At 47.4% G+C, this 18,287-nt stretch overlaps 2 protein-coding genes across 10 annotated transcripts in view; one reads left to right on the forward strand and one right to left on the reverse strand.

Annotated features, from left to right (window-relative positions):
- Positions 1 to 18,287, forward strand: part of LOC149340859 (cholinesterase-like) — a 212,420-nt gene that overhangs the window by 153,691 nt on the left and 40,442 nt on the right. For 3 of the 6 annotated variants that reach the window (XM_089549774.1, XM_089549766.1, XM_089549773.1), the window contains one exon: positions 16,962 to 17,054. The exons of 2 other annotated variants lie outside the window; for them this stretch is intronic. Coding sequence is in view for 1 of the 4 variants with exons in the window: in XM_089549773.1 (XP_089405899.1) it covers positions 16,962 to 17,054 (93 nt within the window). In the remaining 3 variants the exon portion in view is untranslated. One more of the 6 variants, XM_089549771.1, reaches the window with a different exon arrangement.
- Positions 1 to 18,287, reverse strand: part of LOC149340862 (uncharacterized) — a 49,264-nt gene that overhangs the window by 26,172 nt on the left and 4,805 nt on the right. The window contains exon 2 of one of the 4 annotated variants that reach the window (XM_089549780.1): positions 17,087 to 17,182. The exons of 2 other annotated variants lie outside the window; for them this stretch is intronic. In XM_089549780.1, coding sequence (XP_089405906.1) covers positions 17,087 to 17,182 — 96 coding nt within the window. The remainder of the gene's footprint in view (positions 1 to 17,086; positions 17,183 to 18,287) is intronic. One more of the 4 variants, XM_089549782.1, reaches the window with a different exon arrangement.

Genomic DNA, 18,287 nt, shown 5'->3' on the forward strand with positions numbered 1-18,287 from the left:
TTAGCCAGTGAATCTTTCATGTTCTTTTCCTACACTCGTTCCCAACAGCGCCCCGGTGAGAAACTCATATCACTCTACAACCAACGTGAACCCAGCTGTCACATCCTGAATGTCACTACGTACCACCGTTTTATGGGCCGCAATTTCCACCGGCAAACAACAACGCTGGTCGACGACGCGGTCAGGCACCTTGCAAAGCACCCCGCCGAGAGAACAACGATCGCCATCAAAACAAGCGGTCATCGGTGCGCTGCTGTTCGAGCTATTTCTAGCTTCTTGTTACCCCTTTCCAGGGTGCATGCGTAACACGCGGGCTCCATGCTAATTCCGTCCCCCGAACCGACGGCAGCGGGGCACGAGAGTTCGGGTGGCTTCGTCGCATGCTAGGGGAAGCCGGTCGCGCGGGCACCGGCGGACGACGGCTGCTGGCCTCGCCTCGGCGGGCGGGTTTCTCTTCTCGTTCAAGGACGCCGGCGCGAGCTCAGGTTGTTGCCTCCGGCGTGAGTCGTCGTCTCTCGCGCAGAGGCAGCGAGGGAAATTCGCCGCTTTGGCTGCGCGGCTCGTTCCGCTGCGTGTGGTGCGCAATTTGTGTCTAGTGCCGCAGAATGTGCGTAGAGCGGCGAGGCTGTTTTGGAGCGACGGCTCGAGTTAGACGAGGCTGGATCGAGCCTCGCGGGAGTCCAAAGGATGCGCTGGAGGGACGCGATTTTCAATGTTGTTAACTATCCCTGCTAGGCTGAAAGTATGATACTTTCTCCGTTTCACGAAAAGAAAACAGAAAAACTGAAGACAGGCTAGAGCGATGTTGAAGAGTACTAGAGAAAGAACGCAGAAAAAAAAGCAAAAATAAAAACAACAGAAAAATTAATCTCACGTGATAACCTGTAAAAGTATAAATTCTTCGTGCTTAGACGCAAGTACTCCGGCAAAATAACTGGTGAAAGTACGTGTCGAAAAATCGAAGGGGACCTGTGGCAACCGTCAAAAAAAAAAAAAAATCTCTGCCTCTCCCGTAACCGAGAGTAGAGTAAGCATGAAATGTTTACGGGCATAACACGAAGCGTACGCGGACACGACGAGACGCAGGCCTGACAAGAATGTATGTGCAGCGCGTTCGAAACTGTCTAAAGTGCGTAGAGGCGAAAGCGTTTTCCGCACCACGTTGCCTATGTGACACTGGTGACGTCACCACTGGATTACGTCACACAATTGTTGACGAAGTAATGACAAATTACTAATTAGTGATCAATTACTGATGAATGACTAAATACTAATTAACTGCTAATTAATTACGCTTAAGCTTCGCCTTTAGGAGTGGAACGGACAGCGTGTTGTAGCGCTGCCAGGCAGACCACGGAACGCCACCACCTGTTCGGCGCGAAGCCTTGCCCTTTGAACGCAACGCTTTTTGAGGAAAGGAAATGGCGCAGTGATTCTCTGTCATCTCGGTGGACACCCGCGGACCGCACCGTACAGGAAGGGAGGAACGCCACCACCCGTTCGGCGCGAAGCTACCGGCGCTTGCATTAGGAGGGTTTAGAGAGTCTCGTTAAATCTCGTACGGTGCCCGGATGCTCTCGTTTCAGGTCCCGGATGTGTGGAATTCAGTGCCCGGATAAGTAGAATTCAGTGCCCGGATGTTGCTCTCGGTCTCGGCGTTACGTCACCACAATGCCGACAACGGGAGCTAAAAGCATTTCATGCTTAAAAAAAAATGGCTGAGCATTAGCTAAGGTTAAGCCTAGTCAGATGCGAAGCATATTGATGGCTAGGCTTGGTAATACATGGCTTTCCTTGGTTGACGTTCATCCCGCTCTTCATCGGTCTCTGTGGCACGCTGAAGCTTTCGCTTCTCGTTCAAATCAGCCCTGCTTCTAGGCGGCATCCCAACACCTGGCCGCCTCGTAAGTGCCCGGAGAGCGAGGCAAGCTCAGCTTTATATCGCTGCTGTAGCGTCACGTGGTCAGCTGCAGCGCCTCTGATGTGGAGCCTCCACCGCCGCGGCCGACCGCGCAAGCCGGCAGCCCATCTCTCCTCTGCTGTGACGTCATGTTGTCACGTGGTCAGCCGCCGCGCCTCTGATGTGGAGCCTCCACCGCCGCGGCCGACCGCGCGAGCCGGCAGCCCATCTCTCCTCTGCTGTGACGTCATGTTGTCACGTGGTGTCACGTGGTCACGTTAAAGGTCAATGGTAGCTCCACCGCCGCGCTCGACGGGCTGTAGTGTAGCTCTAGTAATATACTTCGCATAAAAAATTGAGCTATGAATATCTATGGGAAAACACAACAAAAAATGCCTAAATAGAACTTGCTATGCAGTGGTTTGGAATCTAAGTCGGTAGACTCTCACTTATACTTGCTTCACAAGAGTGAGCGCGAACGGAAGTCAGCGACCGCGAGTCCCAGAGTGCAAGCGGAAAGGAGCGTCAGTATGAATGGGGGCCTCGCTGGAAAAATAAGATATGACCGAAAGGCAGAGTGAATGTCTTCTACTAAACCTGGGTCTGTGTACGACCCGTGAAGAATCGCGACTTGAATTTATTTATTTATGTATATGCCTTTCCGGCTCTAGTTTCATCGCGGGAAGAAGTTATCTGATTTATGTCAATGCCTGCGAGTGTTTACCATTTCGACCTGTTTGGTAATGCGTTACTTCCAAACGCCCCGGAGCATAAGAGGGAAAAGAAAAACAAAAATAAAATGCTCAACCAGTCTTACAGTGACACGCCTGTTTGCGAGCTGCGCGCTCACCTCCTTTTTAATTTTATATTTCTCTTTCCTTCTCGAATTTGACGCCATGCGTGTTTCGTGAAATTTGCACATATAACTCCATCCAAAACAAGTCAACGCCCCACTGGGTGCTCTTTGAACCATGCAAATGTCACAACACGTTTGTGGCTTTCTCACGCTTTGAGGCAGCCTGGTTTTTCGTTTCTCCTGTGCGTGCCTCTCGTGCGTGACCCCTGTGGTACGAATGGGAACAAATAAGAGATCAGTGGCCCTCATTTTCGGCAATGAAAATGCGAGCTATTTCACCTTGTCATGCTACACACCCATGTCATTTTTCCTGGGGGTGGCTTCCTCCAACTTACTTTTTTTTGTAAAGTGCCCCCACCTTAACACAACCGGGTTCTACAGCAGCTAGCCTCATGCAGGTAATGATCAGGTCCGAATTTTCAGCGCGTGGCCGTACTGCTGAACAACGTTAGGGCCCTCGGGTCTATGGAAATCTCGTGAAGAAAGGAGTAAGCACAACAACGAAGAAGCATCGCCCGGGAAGGCCGAGCGTCGGTACCGCGCCCTTCCTGTGTCATGCAATCCTGCAGACTTGCCACAGACACAGATTCCCCTTCGCCCATAACGCAAACTGAATGCTAGACGAAGGCTTGCTGAACCATTCAGTCTGTTCGCTGCTGCAAGGCGTTTAATTTGAGCGAAAATGACGTGGACAAGGAGGAAGGAAGGGGAGATGATGCGGTTCGAAGAGTACCCTGATCCTTAACCTAGGTCCTGTCCTGTGCGGCGATGCCTGCGTGCATGTCTCCGTCATTTCGTGTACGTCACATGCGAGTGTGGCGCCACTGCAGATTCCAGAACTCTAGTGCGAGGGGACCATTTCTCCCGGCCATTTACGGATGTGTGAAAGGGTCTCTTAACAAATTTGGTATGCGAGTTTTTGTAAATTCCCAGATTCTGTGCCGGTTAGAAGGATAGCTGCAACGCTTTTTGCAGATGGGCTGCTCCAGAGAGTTATTAGTTCAGTTACTATGGTGTTCGATGGAAAGAATATACGTTAGCCGCTTTAGGAGAAAGGGCTGCTTCCTTCCTCGAATGGGCGTGTGACGGCGAAGTTTGAAGGGAGCAGTCTCTACTGTTGTCAGCAAGGATTATCGTTCACTATTCACGGGCTCAGCTACTCCCTCTCGATCCTAGCGCGGTACCGTAGAATTCATTGCAATCTGACTGCCATGGGTGCATGATTGTCCATGCCTTGTTGTAGCATGTTGAGGACTTGAGATGGTAGACGGTCAATTAGGCTGGCTATGCATCCTGTCTTCTCTTGATCAGTTCTTGTTCTGTGACAACAGCAGTGAACAGGCCTCAGGCGTGCGCAGCGCACCCTAGACCGATCGCAGCAAGCGTGGAAGCGGAAGAGCGGCCCAGAGACACTCCGCCGTCTAGGGATTCCCCGGGTGGGCGCGGAAGGTTGAACTGCACCGCGGCAGCATCTCGAACCGTGGCGGACGGTTCAGGATGGACGTACGATCCGGCTCCTCCAGATGAAGAAAAAAACACGCACGGCACAGTCAGGCGATCAACGCGGAAATTGTGGAAATTGCGGCGCATACGGCTATTTCATTGGAAATGTTCGAAGTTTGCGCGCTGAAAGGTGGCTGACAAATGGCCGATCGCTTGTTCCCCCAAGCGTGCAGGTGCGACACGAGACGGATAACGACAAATTATATAATGCAGACGGGTGCGAACAGTTTCAAATATGAGAGCCCGAATGCAGCACATGAGTAGATAACGTAATTCTTATCGTAGATGGAGCTACAGTGCACCCCTTCAGAGGAAATTAAGAAGATAAATAAAGCCATGAATTTGTGAGACCACCTCTAAGAATGCGAAGAAGTAAACACACCCAAACATAAATACGTGGATTCTGTTAGGTTTAATCGTGGTGGTTTCGACGCGGATAAAAGTGCGTCTTACAAATGTTGATAGGGAAGTATCCTGACTGAGAGGAGGAGGAGGATAAACGTTATTCACACCGACAAATGTAGCTGACGGTGTGGGGTTATAGCCTCACCAAGTGGCCATGAGCCCGTGGCGTTCGGCTACTTCTAGGGCTCTTGTCACAACCCAGATCTGTGTGTCCTAGTCGGAACTGAGCAATGCGGCCTCCCACTGGTCTGGATTCGAGAGCTGCAAACCTCGAGGAGGGCAGTCCCGAGGGCAAGCCCAGAGTACGTGGGATAGAGTGGCATGTCCACGCCACTCTATCCCTCTATCTCTAGAAAAAGCATCGCCGTTGAGAAGTGCTTCTTGCAAATGTTGGTGCTGAACAGCCTACTTCCAGTCCCCCCCCCCCCCCCCCCAAAAAAAAAAAAGAAGAAAACTTCCGACTATCCCCTAGCAGGAAGAAGTACTCAGCAGCTGTAACGCATACCTCTCCTCATTAACACCATCGTTTTCCAAGTGTAATCAGTACCATTTTCTTGAATTTCTGTCTTTTCGTCGCGGTCCCAAGGAATATGGCTGAAAATCTTATTATTTGTGTGTGTGTGTGTGTGTGTGTGTGTGTGTGTGTGTGTGTGTGTGTGTGTGTGTGTGTGTGTGTGTGTGTGTGTGTGTGTGTGTGTGTGTGTGTGTGTGTGTGTGTGTGTGTGCGTGCGTGTGTGTGTGTGCGTGTGTGCGCGCGTGCGCGCTGGTGTGTGTGTGTGTGTGCCCTTTCGGTGGTACCCACTTGTAAATTAGATGGCGTGCTTCAGCAGCACCAACCACAGCTGTGTGAAGTCTACCGTGTAGACTCAGGTGAAAGCGGGGAAATCGAGCCTCCTGAAGATCTCTGGATTTTTTTTTGTGACGTCCATTCGAACGATATCGCGTTGCTACCTAAAATTAAGGCACTACAGAAAGCACCTCCTAGAAGAAGGGATAAGGCATCACGGAGTTACAATGGTAGGACAGAATGAAAGAGATTTCCGCCATTTCTAATTAAAATCGCGTCATTTGAGAAAGTGTGCCGTTACTGAGGATAGTTATTTTAAAAATTCAAGGGTCGCTGAGCATTAAGGTTGAAAAGAAAGCAAGTTACTACGCTTTTATTTATCGCGAAATTAAAAGTAACTCTGGGGCATCTCCCTCCGCCAAATGATTTTGCCTACCTCCAGGAGAAGAGTTAGTACCCCTTTGGACCTTAAAGTTTCATGTTCAAAAAAGTGCTGCTAAAGCACGGATGCACAAAGATTGTAGCTAGAAGACCCGACTCAGAAAACCAAAAAGAGGAGACAAAACGAAAGGAAATTGCGGCAAGTTTCCATTTGGTGATAGCCTTGTATTACAATGAGCAGCAGGGTAGAGGCGGTGGCGGTATGCATCTGTATCCCCCCGTTCTGCCAGCTTTCTTTCGCAACGCGTACACAGCAGAAATAAAGAAGCGACTGCAGTCGCGTGCACGGGCCTTGCTGGATGAAGGCGAGGAGAACCCAGCAGCTGAGCTGAAATAACCCGAGTCCTTGACCTTGACGTCTTGGCACGAAGCGAGCGCTGCCGCGTCCTGGTTAGACTGCAGGCTACTAACCAGTGGTGATTGAGAGGCCGCACTCTCCAGGAAGAAGCCGAGGATTTCGGGAGCAAGTGGGCAGGGCCCCTGCCTGGCAACGAGACGACGCCCCGCCTTTCTTTTCCGGACGGAAGCTTGTTTGCTTATTTTACCGATAGGAACTGAGCAGGCGGAATTCTCCCTACGAAGTCACAGAACGCTGCAGAGCGCGCGCAACTATGACGCAAGGACGAGGAAGCCATAAAGAACTCTGCACTCAAGGACAGGGCCATAGAAACCAACCATGTTTCCTCCAATCCTGTCCTCAACTTGAGCTGATTCTCTCGTAAGCATGAAGAAACAGGCCCAGCTAAAACAAGCCTGGCACACAAGACTAACGCAAATATCTCATGCATACTGAATTACGTCTACATGCACACAGAAACTCGTGCGGAAACCCTACGAACACTCGAATTTAATTTCAAAGTGCGAAAGGCTAAACTCGCGGCGGTTTTTGAGTTTTTCATCTGCACATTGTAAACCTATGCTCAGTGACAGCCGTTTTGTCTTACGCATCAGGGCGCTGTGTTCGTCACTTCCCTGTCTGTCCTTGTCTGTGTGCACTACTAGTACCTGCTTCAATGGACTGCAAACTAGCTCAACAAAGGACTATTCAAAGCATAGTGCCCGCCGCGACAGAGAAACTGGTACTTGATGTACTATCTGCAGACTCCTTGTATGTCCTCCTAAGAACCACCTACCATTGTGGGTTTGTAGCTGTGACGCTTTTATGGAGAGCACGTGTCTTCTGCATTTCCTGACCGCGGAGGCTGCATTTCGATAAAGCGAATTCAAAGCCCGATCACGTGTACTGAGATTTCGCGACACATTAAGGAAACGCAGGGAGCGGAAATTAATGCGGGGCCTTCCATCGTTGTGGCGTGCCTTGAAGACAGGCGCGTAAATGTAACAATAGTGGGACCAGTGTTTTCATTGTGCATTCCTGTTCATCAACAGCAGTCTACATCAAAAAATCTCTCTTGGCAGCTATTTTTTGATTGAGAGGTAGAGTCTTGCAAATCCGGGAAGATGCACTCCTTCGCACTCATAACTGCTCCCAGCATGCTTCGCGATTTGGCACATTGCTATCTTTTGACGTGCTGCTGCTCGTTTATGCGCAGTGTAATATCTGACTGAGCAGTGCTAGGTCGCTGCTCGACACCACAGCGTCTTGGCTGGCCACAGAATTTCCCACAGTAAAGAACACCACACTTTCGATCTCCATGTCGACAGAAGAAACGCCGACCAAAGCTTGTTGTTAAAATGTTAGACAACAGCCTTTGGTCGGCGTTCCTTTTTCTTTCGACATGAACCTACTGCCCGACTAGACGAGATGTCTTCAAGCCTTAGATTTCACTCTCGATACCACTAACAAGCTGCTAAGCTTCTCTTGACTGGCATTTCTGCCAGATCCGGCAGTCAATGGCGCGTCTGACGCCTCGAGAAAAGTTGTTCAGAAGTCTTCCTGTATCTCACACCAAAGAACAGGCGGAGGTTGACAGCTTCCAGTGTTTCCCCAACCTCATACTCGAGAACATAATTGGTGTGCACTCTCGAAGACATTTATTTAGCAGCTCCTAAGGTTCCGTTGTCGGGGAATTTCTGCCAGAATCGACTGCTCACTCGGGGCCCCTAGCGCGGCGGTCGCCTCGAGAATAGTTGTATTTCACACCGGGGAACAGGATGAGGCTAAAAGTTCCCAGTGTTTCTCCAACCACACGCTCGAGACACCTATGCGCACTTTCGGGGACATTTATTTAGCACTGCTAAGGTTCTCTTCTGAGGGAATTTCTGCCAGAACCGGCTGCTCACTCGAGATCCCTAGCACGCCGGCCGCCTGGAGAGTAGTTGTTCGGAAGTCTCCCTGTATTTCACACCGGGGAACAGGCTTAGACTGACAGTTCCCTATGTTTCTGCAACCTCATACTCTAGAGCAACGTCGGTGAGCACTCGGGATGATATTTGTTTAGCAGCTGCTAAGGTTCCCTTGTCAAGAAATTTCTGCCAGAATCGGCTGCTTACCCGGAGTCCCTAGCGCGGCCTGGAGAAAATTTGTTCGCAACTCTCCCTATGATTCCACACCGGAGAACAGGCTGAGGCTGAGAGTTACCAGTGCTTCCCCAACCTCACGCTTGAAAACAACGTCTGCAGTCCCGAAGACATTTACTTCGCAGCTCCTAAGGTTCTCTTGTCAAGGAATTTCTGTTAGAACCGACTACTTACTCGGAGTCCCTAGTGTAGCAGACGCCTGGACAATAGTTGTTCGAAAAGGACTCTGCCATCCTTGTCGCTAGGGAGCGGGCTCCGGTTGTGTTCACTGCGCTCCCCATTCAACGTTTCAACGCTCACCTCGGTATGGAGAAGTGCCACGTTTCCCTAGCTGAACATTTCTCTTCGTTGAGCAGTGCTGCCCTTTTGTCCCTATGGCTAACGAAGCCTTTGATTCTGTCCCCATGGCTGGTTTTGGAGTCAGTCGAGGCCCATGTGCGCGATTTCATTCCATTTTAGGTTGTTTAAGCTGTACAGATATGTTATTGATTCTATGAAAGGAAAAAAAAAAGATGTTTTCAAGATTACAAGATCAAAATGTACAACTCGGCATGCATAACCAAAATCTTTGACTGGGGCTGGAACGATCGCTATACACAGGCTTGCCTTGGACTCGGCGTGATCTGGTGAAAGCTAAAGCTTTGTGATTTAATTTAAAGCATTTGACTCATTTAAAACACACATCTCTGGTGCGATAATGAAAAGCTGGGCTTTTTCCTTCCAGTACTCCTCATAATTTTTGTTCCCCGGGCAGCTCCTGGTTGCAAAGTAACCCAGGGACCTAGGGAAGCGCCATGTTTAGTGGTGGGACAGCTTCCTATCCCTGCTACTATAGCTCGCCCTTGTTGTTGCTTGTTATGCCGATTACGCGCTAGTTAACTACCCTGGCCAATCACTAAAACTCAGTTCTGGAAAAATTGTTGTTTTGACCTTGCGTGAGGCAGGGCACACTTTCCAGCTCTGTTGGTACCAAATTATTTTAGTGGATGCGCAAAAGAAACTGTTTCTTTTTGCTACTCAAGCTCACGGTAGTCATTTGAATTGTTTTGCGGGACTATTAGACAATTGATGCTAGTGACTACAAGTATTGGCGGACTGCGAGTTGGACTTTAATTCACTTATTGGTGCTTGCACAAGAGCAAGTGACGGCGGCTCGTAATGTCATGCCTAAGTCCGGCCAGCATGCACACGAAGTAAACTGGCCAACTTTATTAAAGGACGGTTAGCTGAGAATTTCGCTGTCGAGTCTTTGGTGTCGCACATCGATCAAGTGGGTGTGAGATTTCCTTACGCTCACAACAGAGCTAACTGTCGCGGCATCTTCTGTATGTCGCGTGTAAGTACCTACATAAATGGAGTATCGTCTGTCAGTTTTTGCAAATGATCATATTTTTCGGACCAGCTGTCAAAAATAACCCAGCACTGGTATCAAACAACTTCACTCATCAAACAGACCTAGTTTGGATTCCTGTTCGCCGTGGCGGCGTTACCTAATAGGAACGCTGAAGTCGATCGAACATTGAGGTAACAAATCCCTCCCCTCCTAATGTCCCTTTCTGTCTCTGAATTTAGCCCCCCCCCCCCCCCCCCCCCGCACAGACACACACCTGTCTGAAATAGAGCCAGACCTATTTCTTACCCGCCAATTTATGGGTGTTTGAGGGATCACTTCAACACCTTAAAGATATCATGTTTAAAACACTCCAGAGGGCGTATGCGTCATGTGCCTATCGAACTGAGTGAGATTGGATGCGCATTCGAGATGATCACAAGGGATACAAAACGAGACTGGAGCAACAATGCATCCTGCTGAACTGCTTCATGTGCTAGCTGTTGTATTCTGCTTCGGCTGTGGTTCTCCTGAGACAGCTTATAATTACGGCAGCGAAATACTGCCGTGATTATAAGCTGTCTGCGGAAAAAACGAGGCGAGAGAGTATAGCCGCTCGCAGAGGTGCGTTCTGAGGCTGACCTGTCTAATAAACTAACCAGCCCTCGAGCGGCAGCACAAGGCTTCCTCGGCGTTTAATTTTCCGCCAGATGAGATGATTATCTCTCTCCACTAGCGACAGACAATGGCGGCTCCACGCGTGTTACTGCAGTCACCCACTGACACGAACGCGTGTACACTTGGGCAATTAAATGTAAAGAGCGAAGGGGCGGTGAAAAAGCCTGCATGTGTCGTTTCTCCGTATCGGTGAAATTGCGTGCTCGTGTAATTTCCGCCTATGCAAGGGTTGAGAAATCATCCTGCTTAGTCGCACTGCGAGGTGAAGATCGCACTACGCAGCCCAAGAAAAGTCAGGTTCTTTTTCTTTCTTCGTAGCTGCCGTGTTCCGTAATCCTTTACCAGCTGGAATATATTTTTACACATTTTGTGATTCAAAGCGACTGACGAACAGTTGACAGGGAAATGACGAAGCTTCTGGTGAAAGACCGCGCGCGTGAAAGATCAGCATCACAGGCAGAAAAAACGGCGGGCACGACCCCAGACGGCCGCTATCGATTGCCTCCAGTCTTCTCCGTCTTCTAGCTTGTTTTCTTATCGCGTTCTCGAGGTGCGGGCCTGCGCCCTTTTGAATCGCGGGCGCACTTCCGCGCACTAGAGGAAACACCCGGAAGCTGGTGACGTAACGATGCAAAAGGAAGCGGAAGAGGCACCGTAGCGTGCTATAGCGACGTCTGCGTGGCGAAGTGAAGGGTTGCCCACAGTAAGCTTAATAATCACGAGAAATATGTATGATAACTATACTGATACCTATATAGAGTAGTTGAGTGAGAAACCAAGCGCGACTGCGAGCCAGAGGTGGTGCATTAAAAACAACGGGAAAGTAAAAACAAAGCTTTTTATCACGACTGGGCTTTTGGTGCGCGGGAAATAAGCCAAGGTGGTCGTTCGAGGAGTTATCAGCCGTTAACGAACAGCCTATATATATAGGCTTGATTCAGGCCGACCATGTCGGTTTTCAAAGTCATTGGGCCTCTGAGACAACAGTTATAGGAGAGCGCTGGTGATCAACTACAGTAGTTATACGTCATTACCAGTCGCTTTGGGCGTGAAGGGCTCACGCGGGAAGTTGCTGGCAAATTCTGGACTTACTTAAAACGCTGGTACGGATAAAAAGTGAAGCGAGAAAAGAATTGGGAAGGCACTCGAAGCACAACCTGCCGCTATAGTGGTTACGAACTTGGAAGCTCGCAAATAACGGCGAAGGATGATATAGAAATAAAAAAATTCGCGAACCAAACGAACCACACCTTAGACACATACTATGCCAGAAAATTTTCTTTCTTCTTTGTTTGTTTGTTTGTTTCTTTCTTTCTTTCTTTCTTTCTTTCTTTCTTTCTTTCTTTCTTTCTTTCTTTCTTTCTTTCTTTCTTTCTTTCTTTCTTTCTTTCTTTCTTTCTTTCTTTCTTTCTTTCTTTCTTTCTTTCTTTCTTTCTTTCTTTCCTTCTTTCTTTCTTTCTTCCTTTCTTTCTTCCTTTCTTTCTTCTTTCTTTCTTTCTTTCTTTCTTCCTTCCTTTCTTTCTTTCTTTCTTTCTTTCTTTCTTTCTTTCTTTCTTTCTTTCTTTCTTTCTTTCTTTCTTTCTTTCTTTCTTTTATAAATGCAAAACCTTCAGTGTAAGGCCGTCATGATTTACGGAAATCTCAAAAGCCACATAGATCTATACAATACGGCAAAGGCCTTGCAAGAGGTTTGGTACATTCGAAACGGGGGAAGATAAAGGACGAAACGCTGCTTCTGAAGCCACGGCTCCACAAAATGCTGCGCGTTTCCCGTCTGCAGCACTACGCAGCGCATAGCTATGCAGACGAGTCCGAAATATGTACAGGGTTGGTCAAAAGTTCCCAGGCCGCAGGCTCTACCTATGAGCGTCATATCCTGCCACATATGATGGCAGTAAAGCTTTCAAGTTTTTCAGAGGTGAAAACGACACTTCTTCTATCCTCTGTAGAGATTTTGAGCATGGGGACATTCGTAACTGCCCGATTGTAGTGCTCGAAAGCAGATCCTGTGGCCTGGAACCTTTTGACCGACCCTGTACATACGTGTGTGCGCGCGCGCTGTTCAGAAGGGGCAGGCGGATCTTGCCTTGCTCATTGTCCCAGTCTGAACTACCTGATCGCATTCTACTGGTAGTTAATAAGCTCGCATTACCATGACCAGCGTCCGGCTGACAGAAGGTACCGCATTTCTCGCTTATAGTCAACCTGCTCGCGGAGAGAGAGAGAGAGAGCCAAGAGTGGCAGCGTGCGTTGCAAGCGTGGAAGAAGCACGCCCGGTCGGCCTCTATCCCGGACGCAAAGGAACACCGCCGCGCTCCTCTCTAGCGAGACAAGATGAACGAGTCACGTTCATGTCGAGTCGCGCTCTCAGCACCTGCTTGCCGCCGCTTTTCGCGAGTGTGCCACCGCCGCTTGTGTGCGCACGAAGGGCGACAGTTTGTCACCGGTACAAACACTCGACGACGGAGCAACGTGAAACACCGGGCCTTGAACTTCATTTGCACGAAGCCCGTACCAGCTGTCTTCGCCCGTGCGACGTCACCAGTGGCGCCAAATTAGATTCTCCCCTTTTTTTGCCAGGCTTCAACTGTGTACGCATAGACACCTTGAGCTGAATGACTCAGTGTAGGGTTTTTTATCCCATCAGGAAGCTGAATAAGGCTCGGCGAATCAGGTAAATGTACAGGAAATGGTCAACCACACAAGTGGCGTTTGTTTTTTATTTTAAGTATAGCTGGTCACATGAACAGAGACTGCAGCGTTTCTTCTGTTTTCATGCTTGTGGCGTGCAGGTGTGAGTCTTTTCGCATGGTGGTTGTTTGTTTCGATGCAGGCGTAACTTTGCACCGGTCTTTCTTACGGGATTCAAATATATTCTGTTATATACAGCAGAGTGCTGTGTTTGTTCAACCGGGTTGCAATATTCTGATCAGTAAACATTTCGTATATTTATTTATTTTTACCATGATATCTGCACGAGGGAGTATTTTCTCTACAATCGGCGTTGGTGCCGTAGTATGTATTGACCGAAAAGACCAGTGATCTGCTGCCAAAAAGACAATGTTACGTAGGTTTTAGCCTTAAAGGCTCATGGTTATAGACCGGGTCTAAGAACATGCAAGTCTTAGTCTTAGGTTGTCCAAGGCTTAATCAGGCCGGCCTGGCTAAAGGGTCAGACTGTGTGTAACGCTGTCTGGGTAACGTTGGGTGCAGTATGGCTATTCCTACAGCATCTGTGTACCGTTTAATCGTGAAGTACAGGTTTGCTTTACGATATTTAAAGCTCCTCCACCAAAGGGGTATCTAATGATGATGCACGTTAGGTCTCGTTTGCCATGTATAATTTCTGCGTGGGGCCCCTGGCGGACTCGTCAGATAAACCGGCTGACTCCGCTGTCTTCAGAGTAACGTGGTGGACTTTGCTTTGCCTACATAGTGTCCAGCGAGGATTCCTCCTCCCTCCACCCCCTATTTTTTTGCCGACGCAAGCCAAGAACGCCAGATAATCACCGCATATTTGGCGCGTGTTGACAGAGTTTTATGATTTTTGAATGGGTTGTACATTGCTCTCACTGGTGCAGGCAGTTTTTTCGATACTGTAATGTCGCTTGCGAAAGTTGTAAGAGCCCTTGATGAGAGTTATTTTTCACGCGACAAGCTTTCTCAAAGACATTAGGCGAATTAGATTTTTTAATATCTCACAATTAATATAATCTTTGCTGCTGCCTCGTCTTTTTCCAAATTTCGTAGTTCCTAACATCATCCTCAATTAAAACAAGGTAATTGCAAATACGTCTAAACGACGAAATTGCAAGTGAGTTTGCAGATTTACCGATTACAGCGTTTGTTCGGACGTTTGGAGCAGTAATCTCTTTCTGTCGTCGAGTTTCCATTCGAATAAAGATCGTAAAGATAATCGAACGTACAATGGGCAAGATTTATTGTTTGCTTCGGATTCACAATTGGCCGTTTTACTGAAAATTTCGAAACAAAACCAGGTGCTTTTTTGTATTGTTGACCTGTGTTCTGCTAGATGACAACACTTTGACGGTCCAACAAGTGGCTTTTACGCTCTTAACAAACTCAAATTAAGCATCGGACTCGGAGCGGGAAGATCAAGGAACAATGCCATGCGCTTTTTTATATAACAAGTCACAATAACCGATCTGTCGCCTGACGACGCATTCTTATGCTATTTAGTGCGTTACGAAAAGAAAAAGGGATCTTGCTGTTTTAAGATACCAAGTAAATTAGAGAGAAAAAAATTATATATGGCTTAATCCAGGCACTAGAAACACTCGGGTGTGAATGCAGAATAAAGTCGCTGCCCCATGGAAGGCAATTTCATATAAACTGGGATTTTGCTGTAAATGTTGGAGCAGCTGTCATTCCACTCGAGTCCTGTTTTGTTTTCGACAAAAATTGAACGAAACAAAAGTGCCAAGAACACCTGAAGCGCCTAGTAGTCGAAGGAACAAGCGCTGTCGAGCAACGACGGTACTTCTGTTTTCCTTTTGGTTTACAAAGATTTTGGACCTTCCATTCACCAGCTGCCATTTCGTATTGAATAAAAGCGTCATCCTACCACGATAACAATAAACCTGCTTAATGATGGAATAGGTATATCCAAAATAACTTCGGTGAAAGAAAATGCTATATTGCGGCCTCTGTGTTTTTACTTTCGCCTATAGCAGTATACTCTGGTTTATTCTATGAATATTGCCACCTAGTATTGCCAGGTGGCGCATACGAAGTAGGGCGACGACGACGAAGTAGGGCTCGCGCCGTGTGGAGTCTGTCGCTGTTGTTGCCCCAGCTTGCCTGGCCTTCCCTTTCGTGCCTGCTAATAAATCCCCCCTTCGTCAGCAAGTACGTTACAGTCTTGTCATGAAAATTCTGTTTGCGACCTGGTTTAGTTTTCACAGCAAGCTCGTGGACACTTAAGTTACTGCTTTGAGCGGGAACTTTCAGTATCAACTGCTGGGAACCAGTTTTACCTTGCAAACCTAGTGAATGACCACTTTTACTCTGCTGGCCGACGCCAATTAACGCAGGACCAAGACCCCCAAATAGTTGTAAACGGCATAAGATTTTTCATTAACCCCTGCAGCCTCTTATGTTTTTAGTCCAAGAACTCTGAATAACTGGAATAACAACGAAAGCCTGGCTGTCCGTCAAGTTCATAACCACGGCAGAATATTTGAAGAGAAAAAAACTCCTAAACAGCAGTCTTTAGTAAAGCACTCAACTCAAAAGCTATCCAAAGTACTTCTGCATACTTAAGCAAAGCAACGTGAGAGGCCGATAACATAGCATGAACTACGACAGAATGTTGGGCGTCGACGAAACATGTGCAGAAATCTTGTTAAGCCCATTAGTTAATGTCGCTTCGGCAGCTGTCAGAAATCCCTTCGACAATTCAGATTTTTCAAAAGCGTTCAACTGTTAATACAGTGCGGTCATTCACACGAGAACTGTTGGCACTTAAACAACAAGTTTGCACTGAAAACAAAACACGAGTGAAGCATGTTTCGCCGCAATGCAGCCGCATAAGAACCTTCCCAGAACCTGTTTGAATCAACAAATGCATTCGAAACGCTGCAAACATCTAGATGGGTCAAAATCATTAGACGAGAGATTTGTTTACCTTCGTAATAAACAAAGAATTTCTTTGTTTTGCTGATGCGCAAAACATTTCTTGGTTTATCCTTCTTGACCTAGAAATGTTGACATATTTCTTTAACAAAGGTGCTCGGAAAAGTGGTCGTCAGAAAATGGATGTTGTGCCCAGCTTGCCGCAAAACCCACTTTTCTTTCAAGCTTCTGGAAACTACTTTGTGGTGCTCTCGTGTTTTCCCTATTACTCGTAGTTATATTTTTTAATTTTCATTAAGGCGACATATTGTTCTGACTACAAGTTTTATCATTAATAAGGGAGTAATTACTCATTGACATCCACCCGAGCGAAGCCTTACGGCTACAAAGGAAAGCTACTGAGTAATTACTCAATGCTCAATGAGTAATTACTCCCTTATTACAAATCTACTCCACCTTGGGGGATTCCCCTAAACCTTTGAACAACACTGTTCCCACTTCGAGTTATTGATCAATTCGCTCTCGCCCTACCATAAGCATGCCGTCCCGGTTAGCTCAATTGGTAGAGCGACTGCTCCGGTAAAGCGGTGGTCCCGGGTTCGAACCCCGGACCAGGACAAATTTTTCTTTAACTACGAAGTTTCTGAGAAAGCTGTATAGCTTTCCTTTGTAGCCGTAAGGCTGCGCTCGGGTGGATGTCAATGAGTAATTACTCCCTTATTACAAATCTACTCCACCTTGCGGGATTCCCCTAAACATTTGACCAAGTTTTATCATTGCCTTGTCGTAACAAAAGAAATATCAGTAAAAAAATAAATAGAGCAAACAAGAAATGTAACCCATTACAGTAAATGGAAACGCTGGAAACTGGAGCGTCCCAGCGCTCGGATGTTGGAGTGGATCAAAGCGAAAGTGTTGCGAAAGAGACACTAAAGCTTTTTCGGGTGATAATAACAACACTAAAAAAAAAACCTGTCTTTTCCAGGTTACACAACATTTCGACAGTCATAAACAGCAACAACTACAGTTCTGCTGCATGCTGTTTCATGCCAGGAAGGACAGTGAAGATGTCACCACGGTAAGAGCGTGCAATGTGGCGACACTGCTCACCTGCTGTAGTAAGCACTTCGGAGCCGCGGTGATGGCGGCCAGCGTAGTCTGAAACAGGCGATGTCTTTTTGTATTCCGTCGAAAGAACTCGGGCTTCTGCGTGCGTACAGGTTTGAACCAAATGTTCATGCCACGAGGGGATAACGCGCATTCTGTGAGTATTTTATATAAATGCGAGTATTTCTTAAGTACGGCTATTGCCCTAAAGTCGGAAGTGTTTAAGAAAGGATGGAAACACCACATTGACCATAACACTCGCAAAAGGAGCAACGTTGCTTGAGGAAATAGCAATAATCGCAGAGCTCTTTGCAGCATGACAAAGGAATAGTGTGTTTAAATACTTGGTCCAAGTTCAGCTTTCACGAGTTCTTATATTCCTCTCGATTGCTTTGCTTTACTAATATCAGTTAACTCAAGCCACAAAAGTTTAAAGAGCTTAATGTGGGCTGTCAGGCTGCTATCTCGAACCGAATGCTAAAAAAAAATAAAACTTTTGAAAGGTCCAGTAATTACGAGCACTCCGTCTACCATGAAGAAATCAGTGCAGTTTTCTTCGCTGAAGCTTCGCATAAAAACTGAATTTGATTGATCAGCATTTGTCCAGTACTCGCATTCATAAACCGGAGTTCACGAACTGGAGTCAGCTGTCCACGTGACCCTTTTCGATGGCACCACTCCCTACCGGCGGAGTCACTCGGGCTGGTCAATAACGGTAGTCACGTAGACAACATGCAGCGGGGAACGAGCCGGTCCCCTGCGAAGCTCTTTTGCTTAACCTATATTTTGCGATTGCCGCCCCTATTAGGGAACCGATGCTGTGTAGGAGAAGGGAGTGATGACCACTTTTTCTTGGTGTGCTGGTTCTTCAATTCTCCACACCCCAGTGCTATACCATTCCGAAGAACCGGGGCATTCCTGAATGCTGGCTTTCACCGTGGTGTCTACTCAAATCCAGTTGTTTCAAAGGTGCACAGGCAGCGAACCTCAATCTAAGAACATTGGCAGCTAAAACTGAGATAAAGCTGCTGTAATCTCTGGAGTTTTGTAGCATTCAGTGCTCAATGGTAGGCTTCATGCATAGATTTTGTGCAATTAGCTTATCCAGTACTTTTTACGCAATGAGCTCAAATATAACCTCTTATCTAGACAGCATGTAACCAGGAACTTTTGTTTTTAGAAGGACCCAACGTAATTTCTTGCA

Source organism: Amblyomma mixtum, chromosome 6 (genome assembly GCF_055824585.1).
Source record: "Amblyomma mixtum isolate Tamu chromosome 6, ASM5582458v1, whole genome shotgun sequence".
NCBI lineage: Eukaryota > Metazoa > Arthropoda > Arachnida > Ixodida > Ixodidae > Amblyomma > Amblyomma mixtum.